Source organism: Elephas maximus, chromosome 5 (assembly GCF_024166365.1).
Source record: "Elephas maximus indicus isolate mEleMax1 chromosome 5, mEleMax1 primary haplotype, whole genome shotgun sequence".
Classification (NCBI taxonomy): Eukaryota; Metazoa; Chordata; class Mammalia; order Proboscidea; family Elephantidae; genus Elephas; species Elephas maximus.
Genome location: NC_064823.1, coordinates 83,324,351 through 83,341,660, shown reverse-complemented (window position 1 = coordinate 83,341,660; position 17,310 = coordinate 83,324,351). Strand labels below are relative to the sequence as shown.

Sequence of the window (17,310 nt, the reverse complement as noted above, 5' to 3'; positions counted from 1 at the left end):
GATGACTCTGTTGTAAGTCAGTTCTGACGTAAGTCAAGTACTTTTTTTTTTTTAGTTTTCATTATTACCTTCTATATAGCAGTGTTTTGAGCAGTAAATCATAAACCTGAACATCTGCAAGTGAACACCTGAGAATGATAACATTAGCAAATTACATGCTGCAACATTGTATGTAGTACTATTACTAACAATAAGATGCACCCCCCCCAAAAAAACCCCACGGTTTTAAAGTGTGGCTAGTTGTATCTTAAATAAGTCATAAATCGGGAACTACCTGTATTATAGCACGCCTGCTTTGATCATTTTTACATACTGAGCTTCATAAACGTTTTTGATTTAAAGAAATAGTTCTTTAAATAGAAATGTTTGAAACACTTTCTGTTGAGACCTAATGCTCTGTGTATAACATGCCGGCAGGCATTGTAGACCCCAGCCTATTGCCCCACTTTTCCCAGCCTCTAACCCGTGCCCCAAATGCACCAGTGTTTATTTGCAGAGAACAAGACCTGGTTGCTGCAAGGAAAAGAAGAGAAGAGAATCATACATTTGGCTCCCACAGGTTCCTCAGACTTTGCAGAGAAAGTATTGAAGGCAGAAGTTGATGGCACTCCTCAGGAGTGGTCCTATGAATTTCCAAGTACAAAGGGATTCCACCCTGATGGCCCTCATCTCTGTAAGGAACCGAGTACTATTCTGGATCCCCAAGGACCAGAAGCTCTGGGAGCATCCAGCAACTGTACTTGGCATTGACATTATCCTCATGACAGGCATCATAGCCATAGAAGCATCAGATAGGAATCAAAGAAGCCAGGGAAAAACAAAAAGAACAGGATTGCTCTGGGGTCATTACCACTGACTCACTGATTTTTGAACATTTCTTGAGGATTTCTAGAAATAACACAGTCCCTTATGGGAAGACACTGAGGTACTTTTAACTACTAATATAGGCACTATTTAGCCAGGAAGCATTTGGCCATGATAAAACTATCTCTAAAGCAAAAAATATTGAAGAAAGTTTTTCTAATCTAGGAAAGAAACATAGCCATTTATACAAATTCCATTACAATTACTCTTGTTATTTACGTAGGACAACCTCCAGCTGAAGGAGTGATCCACCTGAATAAGCATTTCCATGCTATTACTTTTATATCTGAACAAGAGTCCTGGTTTTGTTCCCAGCTTCATGTCTGACTCATCGTGTGAAACTAAGAAATCATTTAGCCTCTCAGCACCTCAAAATTCCTCTTCTGTGAATGAGGATAATGGGTAAACCTTCTCTTGCTTCACTGAATTGTTGTGAAGTTTAATTAGATAATGTTTGCACAGCCCTTTGAACTCTACTCATTAAAGTGATGTGTAAATACTGTGCTTCCTTTTATCAGAATGCCTTGATTGAGCTGTTTTGTAGTGACTTAAAGATGACTATGATAGGAGGACCCATAGGGAAGGGATTAATTTTTTTTTTTTTAATTTATGTGAACTCAATTCTGGAATCGTCAAGTGGATGTATGAAAATACCCAGTTGGAGCTCTAACTGGTGAGAATAAGGATATATCTTCACACTTGCTTAAGGGGTAATGGTTTTATACCTTCATATTAAGGAAAACTCAGCTTCTTGGGTATAAGATAAAGCCCTGTGTGCTTTAGCTATTAGTATCATTTATGAATTATTATTTGTGTCCAACATGTTTTGCTAAGACAACACTGGTGACTTATTTCATATTTTCCATGTGAGGAATCACAAAACAGCAGATTTGCAATCACCTAATAAGAAAGACATAATCCTTGAAGTACTGGTATTCTTAGTAGGTCATCTATTAAAAAAAAAAAAAAAAAAAATTTTTTTTTTTTTTCATCTATAGGTTAGTCTACTTATCAGTCAAAGAGATTTCCAACCACAGGAGAGAAATTGTAGATGAATCAGAAATCTTACTAATTTCCCTGATGAGAATATTTTACTGTAAAATAATTATCCCGATTACTTTTGATATTCTGCACTAACAGACTGTTTTCTTCTGCTAGGAGAGAATTCATAGATTAATTGGCTTGTCGAAAAAATAACAACAAGCCTATTTCCATAAACCTTCCTTGGGCTTTAGGGTAATAGACCGACTACTAAATATAATTTACGAATTGCATTTGTAGGCTAGATTTTTTAAAATAATACTTTATTGTATTTTCTGTGAGAGTTTTCACAGCAAATTAGGTTCCTATTTAACAGTTTCTACACAAATTATTCAGTGACATTGATTTCATTTTTCACAATGTATCAACATTTTTAATAATTCCTTTCTGGTTGTCACGAGAATTTTTTTTTTTCTAACTTTTATTTATTTTGTTGTTGACAGTATACACAGCAAAACATTCAACAGTTTCCACATACAGAATTTAGTGACATTCTTTGAGTTAGCAACCATTCTTGCCCTCCCTTTCTGAGTTGTTCCACCATATTAACATAAACTCACTGCCCCCTAAGGTTCCTATCTAATCTTTCAAGTTGTCAATTTGATCCTATATAGATCGTTAAGCTAGGTTTTTTTAATGATGACATTATAAATATGTAACAATTCAATTCCAGGTGTTACAGAATGGCTTAGAATTTAGAGTTGATATGTTTTACTGGGAACCTGGACAATGGATATGAGAGTTTTGAAAGATACCGAGTACCAAATTAGAAGTTCGCAACAGCAAATGTTTCTGCAAAACCTAATATCTAGTTTGTTGCACTTGTAATGTTTCTTATTCTTTGTATACTTCAGGAATGCATCTGCTGATGGACCAGCATAACATAAAAGTCCTTTAAACTGTAACAAACTTGAAATTCAGAGTCTGATACATATCTTCTGAAATATATGTTCTCCCCAAATTCTCATTTTCATGGTAAGAGTAGAATTACAGAAATATTTCAGATCCTTGAGGTCCTGGTTGAGGCCTGGTGAAAAGTATGAGGGTGTCTTAGTAAGCTTCTAGGGCATAGCAAACCAGGTAGTGTTGTTATCCAGAAGAATGCAAACAAGTATTGCTTATTTGGATTTAAAGGAACTAAAGAAGACAGAATACAGATATAAGATAAAGAATACAAAATACAGATGTAAAACTAAAATATACAGCCTAAGGTGGAACTAAAGATAAAATATAATTTGAATAGGAAAGCAGGGAATTAATATTCCATTTATGGCCCTAAGATCTTAGATGAATCTGTATCCCACTCACTGGAATTTTTGAAAGGGAAGATGTACGTTACAAAAATTGCTCTGTTCTCTGTTAGCTTTTATCTTTCCATAGTGTCTGGTTTAAGAGGGTATTTTACAAGTTTAGATAGAGGTTTAAAAAGGTCAATCTGAGCCTTGATGGCTCAACCCCAATAATCCTGCCTGTACCATTAAAAGTTTTACCCATAAACACTCTGGTACCTCTTTGAGGTCTTCAGTTTGGGCTTGATTTAGACACAAAAGTACTGGTAAGTCAACGTCCAAATTAGCTATGAGCCCATTGTGTATAGGGTGTCCTTGGGATTTTTAGAAAGAGAACATCAGGATATCGTTTAACCTGGCAATTCCATTTTCACAATACATCCCTCCCTATCAAGTTAACAAATGTGGTATCATGGAGGAAAAAAGACTGTACCTTTGATAGGGCCAGAGCAGGGGCAATGTCAGGGGGTTATTAGAGATACCCACCTCCTGAGCCATTTGTTTACTCCAAGGAACATGTTGAGTAAGAATAGTAGGGTTAAAGTTTAATAACGTAGCACTTGTATCAATCAAAAACTTGGGAGGTTGTCCTTTAATACTATGAGGAATTTCTCCTTGTGAATTAAAGGATAAAGTGAGAAATTGGGCACTTGAACACTCCTCAAGCATTTTCGTTGTTCACTTATTTGAGTTTTTTGTTTTGTTTTTTTGGGCAATGTTCTTTCTGTTTACAGTATCTACAAGAGTCTTTATCCAAACATTCCTTCTTCGTGTTTAACGGTTGGGGGTGGGGGGGGGCATCTAATCTAGTTGTTTTATCTATAAGACCATAAATTTACAAAATGTTCAGCAAGGTGCTGGATGTCTGACAATGGGAATGTTTCTGACTTTAGTTCTTCTTGCATATTAAATCCTCTATCTCTGGCTTACAGCCATTCACAAAAAGTGAGCAGAGAGCTGGGATCACATCTGCATTGGAATTTACTTCTGAATGCTTTCTCAGGTATTAAAGAGCCTATCTCTGAATTCTCCAATGGGTTGATCCTTTCTTTACCTACAGGACTGAATCAGAGTCCCACCTGTGTTCACAGCAATGATTTTAGGGATAACTTCCAAAAGACCTTGCCCAAAGTCTTGCAGCTTTTCTAAACCACTCTGATTTCTTATGCCATTTGGGGTCTTCTAATTCTCCCATTGGATTCAGTTTGCATCTGAATGTATCAACTAATTGATAGAGATCTGAGAGCCCTGGATTATATGCTCCTAGACTATTTTTAAGGAGCCCTGGTAGCACAAGCGGTTAAGCATTTGGCTGCTAACCAAAAGGTTGGCACTTTGAATTCACCAGCTGCTCCTTGGAAACCCTATGGGGCAGTTCTACTCTGTCCTGTAGGGTTGCTATGTGTCAAAATCAACTTGATGGCAATGGGTTTGGTTTTTGGTTTAGACTATTTTTAATTCCTCTTCAAATTCTATCTTGTCTAGGTTTTGGAAAATTTTGAACAATGGCTTTCAGCTCAGAATGAGCCTTGGTCTTAAAATCAGCAGCAAGAGGTTTTTCCCTGTTATGAGGGAGTTTAACTTTATGAGGTGATTGTGCTTTGGGAGTTTCTAGCCAGCCAGATGGAAAAGGAAACAGATAGAGAGAGAAATGGAGAAACATAAGCTGAGGGAAGAAGAAAAATAAAATAAAGGCCATTAGATTCATGTTGTTATTTGGAGGAATCTAAAAGAGATATTGTTTTTCTCCTTTTTTTCCCCCCCCCTCTGTCAGTGATTCTTTTAAGGGAATAATTTTGGAATCCAAATACCTTAGTATGTTTCCTCATACCAATTAAAAAATGCAGACCATTGGAGTTTGGGGATTTTATCCCTTTATTATCTAAAACCAAACCTACTACTGTCGAATTGATTGTGACTCATAGTGACTTTTTCATAGTGACCCGAGAGAGTAAAACTGCCCCACAAAGTTTCCAAGGAGCACCTGCCAAACTTTTGGTTAGCAGCCATAGCTCTTAACCACTACGCCACCAAGGCTAAGGCATGTCTCAAATGAATATTTTAGTTCATATAGAGTTGACCTAAAGCTGTCTAGAAAAATGGCTGTTGTAACTCTAAATTATCCTTTGTGAAATTTTGCCATTTAGAAAGATAAGTTTAAGAATTAGAGTTATGCATACAGGAATCAAGATTCTGTATCAGACCGGGAATGAGCTTAGGTTTAAATTGAGGCAAGTCCAGGATAGCCTGGATTGAAAGTGTTATTTGGACCCTGTGCTTCAGTCCAGTGGTTGAGCCTTCTCAATTGCAAACCTGATTAATTTGCAGTTGCTGCAGACAAAAAGATTCAGAAAGGTTTCACAGACAAAACAAGACTGAGAAAAATTCTCCTAAGGCTTTGTTTATTGACCTAAGGCAAAGTTTTCCAAGGGATTTTCCAAAGTTCTGAAAAAAACTGCTGAACCTCTCAGTCTTCAGGGTCAGCTTGAGGAATAGATTTATCATGCTTACGCTCATCCTCTTCCTGTGACATACAAAAAAAAAAAGGTAAAGACAGACAAATGGTGTTGTTAGTAACGAGACTAATATCAAGGATAAAAGTTCTTCAAATCTGATCAGAAAATCAAAGGATTCCTAAAAAGTGTTCCTTCTTCCTAGAAGATAAAATAAACTCAGCATTTGAAGAGCTTTAATGGAAAGAAATAGGAGCTCATCGTCACAGAGAGAACAGCCTCCCCCCGACCCTCCACATACACACACAGTAGCACAAGGCTCAAGGGGCCACAGAGGTGTGGCAGTTTCTGAGTTGAGTCTTGATTAGATCTTCACGACCCTCAAGATTATTGAATGCTGGCTCCCCCAAAATATCATGCAGACAGCCCACTGATGACAAGTCTGAGTTTATGTTTACTGCAGTGTGGGGGAGCATTGTCCTGACAGTGTCTTATTAGCAGCGGTGTGCTGGAGCCAGCTCCTTCAGCTTGTGAGCATCTTTTCCGAAATCCGTCGTTCAATGATGCCCACTGGTAGCTTGAAGTGAGCTGTGGAAATTGCCAAATACCCCAAATCAGATTTTTTTTTTTTTTTCTGGAGAGCCACTTTAGCAATAACTGCAAATATAAGAGCAAAGTTGGGATATTTATGACATGTTGGATTTTGTTTTAAGGCAGATCTTTTAATGTGGGGGCTTAATTAGGATTGGCTAAGGATTATGATGTAAAATTTAGAATTGGTGCAGAGGGTTTTGAAGCAAGGGTTTCTAAGAGCCTGGGAGAATAAACCATCATCTGAAACTGTCCACTGAAAAGTCAAAAAGCTTGAGGTTAATTAAAATTAGTTTTTCAAAAAGTTCTTAAGCAATAAGATTATTTATAACTTTTATATTCCTGGGCAAATGCTTCCTGGAATAAAAGAAAGTTATGCTGAAGCAGACAGTGGAGTAGTAAAGTAGTGTTAATGTAGACAGTAAACTATATGGGTATGGATGGTTTCTGTTCTCACATATAATGCTGAGCCTTCAAATTGTATAAGAAATGGAATTATCATAGCAAAACGATTTAAAACCCATAGGAAATTTTCATTTGAAATCAATGTGGATTTTTAACTTCAAGAGATGTATATATATATCATTTCAACAAATACATATTTATTTGTTTTTGTTGTTGTTAGGTGCCATCGAGTCAGTTGCAACTCATAGCGACCCTATGTACAACAGAATGAAACACTGCCCAGTCCTGGGCCCTCCTCACAATTTTTGCTATATTAGAGATCATTGTTGCAGTCACTGCAACAGTCCATCTTATTGAGGGCCTTCCTCTTTTACTATGACCCTGTAATTTACCAAGCATAATGCCCTTCTCCAGGGACTGGTCCCTCCTGATAACATGTCCAAAGCACCTGACATGAAGTCTCACCATCCTTGTGTCTAAAAAGCATCCTGACTGTACTTCTTCCAAGACAGATTTTCACTCATAATGATTTATTTAAGTACGGCACCTGGTCACAATTATACATATATCCCCTTTCAAATCCTTCTTGCTACTTATAGTCTATCATCATCATTCCAGAAGCTAGTTTGTTCTGTAAACCTTCATCTATTTATAGTTCAATTAAAACAACAACAACAAAGTGACAACCTTCTAACTATTCTGTCCAATTTTATGTAATTTCCAAATATGAGTTATGCAGCTACTGCTGTATGAAAAATCGTTCCAAAACTCAGTGGCATTAAATAACAACTTTTTTTTTTTTTTTTAATTTCTTGTGAGCCTGTCATTCAGCTGGCAGTTATGGTGACTTGGCTTGTCTCTGCTGATCTTGACTGGGCTTACTGAAGCATCTGCCCCAGCTGGTGGAGTAGTTGGGGGCTGACTCATCTGGGATGGCCTCCGTGGGAATGACTCAACTGTCCTACACAGGCCTTGCATCCTTCAGTAGGCTAGCTTGAGTTTGTTCTCATGGCCATAACAGGGTTCCAAGAGAGATAGCAAGCATAGAAGACCTCTGTAAAGGTCAGCCCTACCCTGACATAAATAGGGCAGAGAATGGTAGAAAATGAACCTAAAAGAAGGCAAAGGTAAGATAACCAACGCAATGCCAATGTGTTCTTCTAAGTTGTTTATAAAAATTTGGAAAATGACCCAACAAAATACTTTTCATAGAAAACCACAATAGGCCTTTTTACAGATGCATTGACCAAAATACCTTTGGAATATGTTTTTCAACCAGTTATAACACTACCAATAAGTGTTTTCATCCAGCCCACATTTTTCCATCATGTTAATAAGGCTTCAGTTTAAAATTTTATCAAATTTGATGCTATAATTAAAAAATTATCTATATTTTCTGTACGTAAATGATCATTATTGCATTTTGATAATAGCAAAATATTGGAAATAGTACAGGAAAGAATAATTTATTATGGTACATATAATAAATTGTTTTATACAGTTTTTAACTTTCAAATAAATGAGATAGAAAATATTCAAAATTTAATTTTAATAACAAAAGTGGTAAGACACCACCTTTTTTAATTGAATGCCAAGAAGAAACAGGATTCTGTGAATATCTTTAGAACAGTATTCAGTATCAGAAAATCATATGGTCTACTATGTCAGGAATGACATACTGAAGAGGTGTGGCATTATGCATATCGTGAAAAAGAACATTTAAAGATCTATCCTGAAATATAACACTGTCAGTGATAGGATAATATCTATATGCCCATAGGGTTAATATGAATATTATTCAAATTTGTGCACCAACCACTAAGGCCAAAGATGAAGGAATTAAAGATTTTTACCAACTTCTGCAGTCTGAAATTGGTCAAACATATAATCAAGATTCACTGATAATTACTAGCAATTGGAATGTGAAAGTTGGAAACTAAGAAGAAGGATCAGTAGGTAGAAAATATGGGCTTGGTGTAGAAAAGATGCCAGAGATAGCATGATTGAATTTTGCAAGACCAACGTCTCCTTCATTGCGAATACCTTTTTTCACCAACATAAATGGTGACTATACACATGGACCTCACCAGATGAAATACACAGGAATCCAATCAACTACATCTGTGGAAAGGGACTATGGAAACTCAAGATTGTCAGTCAGAACAAGGCCAGGGGATGACTGCGGATCAGACCATCAGTTACTCATATGCAAGTTCAGGTTGAAATTGAAGAAAATTAGAACAAGAGCCAAAGTATGAACTCGAGTATATCTTACCTGAATTTAGAGACCATCTCAAGAATAGATTTGACACGTTGAACACTAATGATGGAAGACCGGATGGGTTCTGAAATAACATCAAGGACATCATACATGAAGAAAGCAAAAGATCATTAAAAGTGGAGAATGGAAGAGAAGACCAAAATGGATGTCAGAAGAGACTCTGAAAATTGCTCTTGCCATGTCAAACAGCTAAAGAGAAAGGAAGAAATAATGAAGCAAAAGAGCTAAACAGAAGATTTCAAAGGGTAGCTCGAGGAGGCAGAGTAAAATATTATAATGAAATGTGTAAAGACCTGGAGATAGAAAGCCAAAAGGGAAGGACATGCTTGGCGTTTCTCAGGCTGAAAGAACTGAAGAAAAAATTCAACCCTTGAGTTGCAATATTGGAGGATTCTACTAGGAAAATACCAAATGATGTGGGAAGCATCAAAATAAGATGGAAGGAATACACAGTCACTATACCAAAAAGAATTGGTTGACATTCAACCATTTCAGGAGGCACCATATGATCAGGGACCGATGGTACTGAAGGAAGAGGTCCAAGCTGCACTGAAAGCTTTGGCAAAAAACAAGCCTCCAGAAATTGATGAAATACCAATTGAAATGTTTCAACAAACGGTTGCAACACTGGAAGTGCTCACTCATCTATACCAAGAAATTTGGAAGACAGCTACCTGGCCAACCCACTGGAAGAAATCCGTATTTGTACTCATTCCAAAAAAAGGTGATCCAACAGAATGTGGAAATTACTCAACAATATCACTAATATCGCACGTAAGCAAAATTTTGCTGAAGATCCTTCAAAAGCAGATGCAGCAGTACATCGACAAGGAACTCCCAGAAATTCAAGCTGGATTCAGAAGAGGATGTGGAACCAGAGATATCATTGCTGATGTCAGATGGATCCTAGCTGAAAGCAGAGAATACCAGAATGATGTTTATCTGTGTTTTATTGACAATGTAAAGGCATTCAACAGTGTGGATCACAGCAAATTATGGATAACATTGTGAAGAATGGAAATTCTAGAAAACATTTGTGCTTATGAGGAACCTGTACTTAGACCAAAAGGAAGTCATTTGAACAGAACAAGAGGATACTGTGTAGTTTAAAATCAAGAAAGGTGTGCATCAGGGTTGTATCATTTCACCATACTTATTCATCTGTATGCGAGCAAATAATCCTTAAAGCTGAACTATCTGAAGAAGAATGTGGCATCAGGATCAGAAGAAGACTTATTAAGAACTTGCGATATGCAGATAAGAAAACCTTGCTTGCTGAAAGTGAAGAGAACTTGAAGCACCTACTGATGAAGATCAAAAACCAGAGCCTTCAGTATAGATTACATCTCAACATAAAGGAAACAAAAATACTTACAGCTGGACCAAGAAGCATCATCATGATTCACAGAGAAAAGATTGAAGTTATCAAGGATTCCATTTTACTTCGATCCGCAATCAACGCCCGTGGAAACAGCAGTCAAGAAATAGAAGGATGGGTTGCATTGGGCAACTCTGCTGCAAAAGACCTCTTTAAAGTGTTGAAAAGCAAAGATGTTACCTTGAGGACTAAGATGTGCCTTGCCCAAGCCATGGTGTTTTCAATCATCTTATATGCATGTGAAAGCTGGACGATGAATAAGGAAGACCAAAGAAGAATTGATGCCTTTGAATTATGGTGTTGGCAAAGAATATTGAATAAACCATGGACTGCCAGAAGAATTAATAAATCTATTTTGGAAGAAGTACAGTCAGAATGCTCATTAGAAGCATGGATGATCTTGCCTAACATACTTTGGACATGTTATCAGAAGGGAACAGTCCCTGGAGAAGGACATCATGCTTAAGAGAGAGGCAGCAAAAAAGAGGAAGACACTCAACGTGATGAATTGACCCAGTGGCTACAACAATGGGCTCAAGCATAACGATGATTGTAAGGATGGCCCAGGACCAGGCAGCGTTTCCTTCTGTTGTACATAGGGTCACTGTAAGTCAGAACTGTTACCTAACAACAAGAGCGTAGTAAAACCAATAAGAAGAATGAATTTTTTTGTACCAGGATAGGAAAATAAGGGAGAAAAAAAACTTCTCAAACACTGATACCTCTTTGATTACATTATTATGTGACTGAAGAACCTATCAGATATCTACAATATTTTGGCCATGACCATTTATTTATAGTCTTTAAAGTCTTAAAATTCATGTCACAAGGTGGCATTTTAGCTATCTGGAATTCTTAAGGAAACCCTGATGGTGTAGTGGTTAAGTGCTACAGCTGCTAACCAAGAGGTCGGCAGTTCTATGGGGCAGTTCTACTCTGTCCTATAGGGTCGCTATGAGTCATAATTGACTTGACGGCAGTGGGTTTGGGAATTCTTAAACAAATAGTTTCAAAGCTGGAAGAAAGCCTCTAGCAACACAACAGGCAGCCCTTTTCTGCAAGGAATACACAGTATGAAAGCAAATAAATCACCTACCAGACAGCTGCCCACCAGCTGCCCACTAGGGTCATTGTGGCAGAATAAAGACAGCCAAAGATTCTTTGATTTTCTTACCCTTGGGTAGTGGGGTCTCTATTCCTTCCTCTTGAATCTAGGTGGACTCTGTTACTGCTTGAGCAATAATATATGTCAAAAGTGATATTGTGCCAGTTTCCAGGCTCTGGCCTTAAGAGACTGTCAACTTCTACTTCTTTTCCTTGGAACATTGACTTTTAGAAACCAGCTGGCAGGATGTGAGAAGCTCAAGCCACATGGGGAGTATGTACTCCAGTCAACAACCCTAGTTGAGCTCAACCCTGTGTAAGCTTAACTGACCACCAGCATCAATTGCCAGCCATGCTGGAGCTGTCTTGGACATCCAGCCTAGTTTTGTCTTTAGGTAACTCCAACCTCGGCCACTATCTGACTCCAACTACATGAAAAACCCAAGCAAGGTACATAGAGTCTAGCCCAGTCAACCCACAGAGCCATGAGCATCATAATAAATTGTGGTTTTAAGGCACTAAATTTGGAATGATTTATTGAACATTTTTTAAAAAACTAAACAAAATTGAAACATTAGCCATTGTTAGCTGGCACTCTTGCATTTGAAACAAAATTAGTTAGAGGAAACAGATGGTGACATAAGATCTCTGTAGAGTTACCTTCCAAACTGGGATGAAGCATTGGTGAGGAGAGCTTCCTATACCTTACACCTTTCAGTGTCATATACAAAGATAATAAATCAAGGAAACCAAGAAAAAAATAATAGGAAAGCTCAAGATAGAAGTTCCTGTTTGAATTGCCCCTGTGTGTATAACACTTCACAATTTACCACAACCCTAGGGAATACATATTATCCTCGTTTTTTCTCTTTCCTTCTCCCTCCCTCCTTCCTTCCTTCTTTTTCTGTGCCTACAATTTCCAAGTTTCTTTCACTCTACGCCACGCCACTCCACCTCAGCAGAAGCCTGTTTCATGTCTACCGTCTCCTTGTGTTCTTTATAGTATATGAGATACAAACGGATGCTGCTCAAGGTGGCATCCATATATGGAGAAGTCAGGTAAGCTGTCTCTGAGAGGACAATTCCTCATAGCGTATTGTCCACAGAAATCTTCATGTGCTACCTTAATGTCTTTATCCTTCTGCTTGATCAGAAATGATCAAAATGCATTTGGCCTCATCCTTAGAAACATAGTATTTTGTGTATATATTTTTTAAAACCATGACAACAGAAATATTAGCTGTATAAGCCTTTGTTATAATCAATGACATAGTTTAAGTATTATACAGAGTATTTCACAACTTTGGTTTGCTTTCAGGTATTCCCAAGTTGATTACATCTGATATGGTTAAAGAACGTGCTGCTGTGATTGACGTGGGCATCAACTACGTCCAAGACCCAGTGACAGGAAAGACAAGATTAGTAGGCGATGTGGACTTTGAAGGTAATAAACTAAGGCTTTTCTGATAAATGAGGAAAACAGAAAGATTCTACTTTGCATATTTTGATAGTAGAAAGAGAATCTTTTTATTTGAGGGGGCACTGTTAACTTATTAATCATCAACTTTTTCTTCAGAGGAAAAGAAAGTAACCAGACTTGTTTATTGTCTCCTTCCTTCCTCCCTTCCTTCTTTCCTTCCTCCCTCTGTCCCTCCTTTCCTCCCTCCCTTCCTCCTCCCTCCCTTCTTGAGAGGTAAATCTAATTGCACCATTAACAGCTGATTTTATGAGTTGAAATTCCTTGTAGTGCAATTTTTTAATGAAAGAATTCAGCTGGCCTTTGTTGACCTGGACATTATTTAGTTTTGGGAGTATCATCTTACTCTATACTTATTCATTCTGAGAGCCGGAAGGGATCTTAGGGTGTTTGCTGACGCTAGCTCTATTTCAGATATAGGCAGTTCTCTGCTTTGTACAATTGTGTTTAAAGAGAACAAGGAGCTAGGCTACAATTTCTATGACCCGCGAAAGAGATAATGTAGCTAATGTGCAGTAAACAAACTAATACTAACCCAGTCCCTTCTCTCTTCAGAGCAGGAAACTGAGCCCTGAGACTTTTTTTTTTTTAGATGCCTGATCCCGAATCCAATTTTATTTCCAATATCTCTGTCAGATATTTACCTGAATTTCAAGTTTTCAATATGTGGGAGCCGTAGATATCTATGAAGATATGAAAATAGTGAAATAAGTGGAGACATTTTCATATTAGGAATATTGTATTAGATCAGTCATTCTGGACAACAAATTCAGGGGCATGCCAAGAACTTTATGAGCTATAGGTGTATCCTTACAGACAAACTAAAAGGAATAACTTATGTGATTCTCCAAATAATCTAAATTTTAAATATCCACTTGGAACTCAATCATCAGTTGATGGTTGACACAAGTCCTATCATGGTGTTGAATAAAACTGAATATTCAGGTAGTCAGTACTGCCCTAGGATATTGGCAGGTTCTTAGGTATTGGCCCCATGTATGTCAGAATCTGTGTGCATCAGGTACCAGCCCCAGATATGCAACCTGAGCCTGGCGCTAAAAAGAAGAAATAAAGCAAAATCTGAGGACATATACATGCAACATTCTCTCTCTCTGTCTTTCTCTCTCACGAGCACACAGACACACACAATTTTTCAGGGTGATGCACATGTGAGTATACATCAGCTTGTGGATTCCATGCTCCATCATCCCTTATCAACACCAAGATATCGCACACTGCCCTTTCCTTTCAGTGTAGATTTGTGAGACTTCAGACTCATGTTTTATGACTCAAGCTTAGTTCCGCCTTTATTTTTCTGACTTTAACAGGAGTGGAGGAAAAAGGAAAAGATGAATCTCCTATATACTTCCTGCTGAGTTGGCTAAATCTAGAGGGTAGTGCACTTGGATTCGTATCTTTCATGGATTTTTTTCATTCCTTCAATAAATGTAGAGTGACCGTGTACTCTGTGTTAAACACTGGGGGTAGAATGGTGATTAAGGGCAAAGTATGGATGTACGGTATCAAAGTACACACTGCTGCCCTCATAGGCTCTAATTCACAGTGTTTCTGCCATTTGTGGAGCTTCCAGTCTAAAAGGCGTGGCTCTCCATGTAAATGTGTGTGTCTGTCTTTATATTTGTGTGTTATGTATACATGCTGAGCTCTTAGGAAATTATCTTTATTTCATTTTTCATTTTCAACCACTAAAGTTAGATATCCATAGTTCATTTAAATTTCTCAACCTTCTCAGGGGTAAATTTCATTTTTAAATCTTTTTTTTTTTTTTGCATTGTCATTGTATATCTTGATAATATTATAGCTACTGTGTGCTTATTGTAAAATCACCACACACCTATGATGTACCCAGATAACGTGCACTACATAAAATAAGGAAGCTTTGAAACAAGAAAAGCAGGGATGTTTGCAGTTCACAACCTTGACTACGCTTGTGGGACAAGCTTACCTAGCAGTTCACCAAGTTTTATAAGACTCTTCTCATCTGGTATGTCATTGGGTCCCAATCATTTCTATGGTTTTTTATTTATAGCTAAAATGTTTTTCTCATGAGAGTATTCTGAAAACATTACAAAAATGAACATTTTTGGTGGATGCGTATGCTTACTATCACATGTAGATATGCACTTTAGGTTGTATACCCCTCAACTTGGGAATATCTAATCAGATTGCAGTTATGCATATGTAAGTATATAGTGAAAGGAAAATGGCAAAGAAAAACATAAATATATAAAATGAACAGGAAAGAGCACTCAACAGGAAAGAGGTCATATTACAACTTTGCAACCTCTCTGGCTATCAGTGGTATCACCAGGTAAATGAGAGGAATGAATCAATGGGCCCTTCCAGCTCTAACATTTGGTGATCTTTGGCATTCCAAGAGTGCTACCAAATTATGTGAAAACACAGATTCTTTTGAAAGGAAGATCAGGTTTTTCTGATCGTATCACAAAATGCACCTTATGATTGCTAATGTTACCTAGCTACTCTGGTGGTTCACAAAGCCATTGTACTGAAGAAGACCTGGACTAGGTTAAAAAAAAAAAGGCTTTGCCAGTGAGACCATGACTCAGCCACCTATAGGAAGAGGCAAGTGATAGGTTTTGACATGTTGCTCTTCAGGTTGGGTTGTTCATCAAGACTTAACCTGAGGTGAGGGATGATCCCCCAGCTGAGGGAGGAACTTTAACTTGCGTTATGCCACAAAACTTAAAGGTAGCATTTGGCTGCAAATTGCCAAAGGGAAAGTGTGGCTGCTTTGTGAGTATCGGTGAAAGTTTCACTATACTACAACCAAGATAAACAAAACAGATGTAGGTAAAATCAAACGTTGAAGTAAATTATCCTTACAAAGAACTTGAGCTCGCTAATAAATGAAACAGGACAACCATTTAAAGTAGATTACATGGATGAGAATGATCTTTAAAGAATAATTTTATCAATGACCCCATTTTGGGAATCTTGGAGCATTTAGATAATTTTAAATTCAATAATGTATAAAACCAAGGGCCATTTTTTATCTATTTTATTTTTAAGAAAATGCAGATACTTATTTGTAATCTTCTTCATTATTAGATGCTTTGACCTCAATTTTGACAGTTTTTTTCTTCTTTCAGTACTTTAAATATGTCTTTCCACTACAGATTTAAAGTTTCTGAGGAGAAATCAGCACTTAATCTTATGGAGGATCCCTCACATGTGACTGTTTTGCTCTTGCTGCTTTCAGGATTCTCTATCTTTGGTTTTCAAGACGGTGATCATACTGTGTCTCAGTGTGGATCTCTTTGGCTTTATCCTACTTGGGTTTTGTTGGACTTCTTGGATTTATACACTAACGTCTGTCAAATCTGGAAAGTTTTCCACTCTTCTTTCTTTAAATATTCTCTTTCCCTTTCTCTCTTACTCCCTCCTGAAATTCTCACATGACCCGATTTTTAATCAGATTCCCCTCTACAGAGAGCGATATTTTATTCCAGGTACAGCATGGGAGTCACATCACCACTTGCTGTAGTTCTTGACAAAAGACTGAAAAATAATTCTAAATGTTCCTTTGCAACTTTAATGTCAGGTATTTGTTTTAGTTAAATATAATGTCTTCCTTCACCTACTATGGTTTCCTGCTTTCTTTTCTCTCTGCTCTGTTTTCTCCTCTTTTTTTTTTCTATCTTTGTTCCCCTCCTGAGCTCAGAGTAGTTGATAGAGTTGTATTGTGGTCAGGATTAGAGATGGCATAACCACAAAAAAGAAAAAAAAAAACCTCAGTGCCGTCAAGTCGATTCCAACTCATAGTGACCCTATAGGACAGGGTAGAACTGCCCCGTAGAGCTTCCAAGGAGCACCTGGCGGATTCGAACTGCCGACCCTTTGGTTAGCAGCTGTAGCATTTAACCTCTATGCTACCAGGGTTTCCAGAGATGGCATAGAAAGAAGCAATTCTTGTCCCTCCCTATACCACTCCTCCAACAATCTCCTACTGCCTCAATCATGAAATTGTCGATATTTTTGGAAAGGTGGCAGACAAACCTAACAGAAAATTCCATTAAGAGTAAGGAAGGTGTGAGAAGCTTTCTTACATGTGGACGTCTTCTCAGGACAGTTGGAGTTGTTCTTCCTTTAGTAATAATTGTTGCTGTTGTTCTTAATTGAGTCAATTCTGACTTATGGCAACCCCATGTCTACAGAGTAGAACTGCTCCATAGGGTTTTCAAAGCCGTGACCTTTTGGAAGCATTTTTCTAGTGCTGTTTTTTTTGAAGTGCTACCCAGTGGGTTCAAACCACTAAGCTTTAAAATAGTCAAGTGCCACCCAGGGATGTCTTAGTAATCTTAGTTAATATTTGAGAAGTGCTTACAATGTGCCAGATACCATTCTCAGCCTTTTAATAGTTCATTAAATGAACTATTCATTTA

The 17,310-nt window shown here is 37.6% G+C and overlaps 1 protein-coding gene across 19 annotated transcripts in view; it reads left to right on the top strand.

Moving 5' to 3' along the window:
• The window catches only part of MTHFD2L (methylenetetrahydrofolate dehydrogenase (NADP+ dependent) 2 like), a 224,514-nt gene that overhangs the window by 172,844 nt on the left and 34,360 nt on the right, over positions 1-17,310 (top strand). For 10 of the 19 annotated variants that reach the window (XM_049885999.1, XM_049885996.1, XM_049885998.1 and 7 more), the window contains 4 exons: positions 1,180-1,266; positions 1,502-1,537; positions 4,127-4,197; positions 12,725-12,850. In XM_049885999.1, coding sequence (XP_049741956.1) covers positions 1,180-1,266; positions 1,502-1,537; positions 4,127-4,197; positions 12,725-12,850 — 320 coding nt within the window. Of the gene's footprint in view, positions 1-1,087; positions 1,267-1,501; positions 1,538-4,126; positions 4,198-12,724; positions 12,851-17,310 lie in introns of those variants that run through there. The other 9 variants (XM_049886012.1, XM_049886016.1, XM_049885997.1 and 6 more) reach the window with 8 other exon arrangements.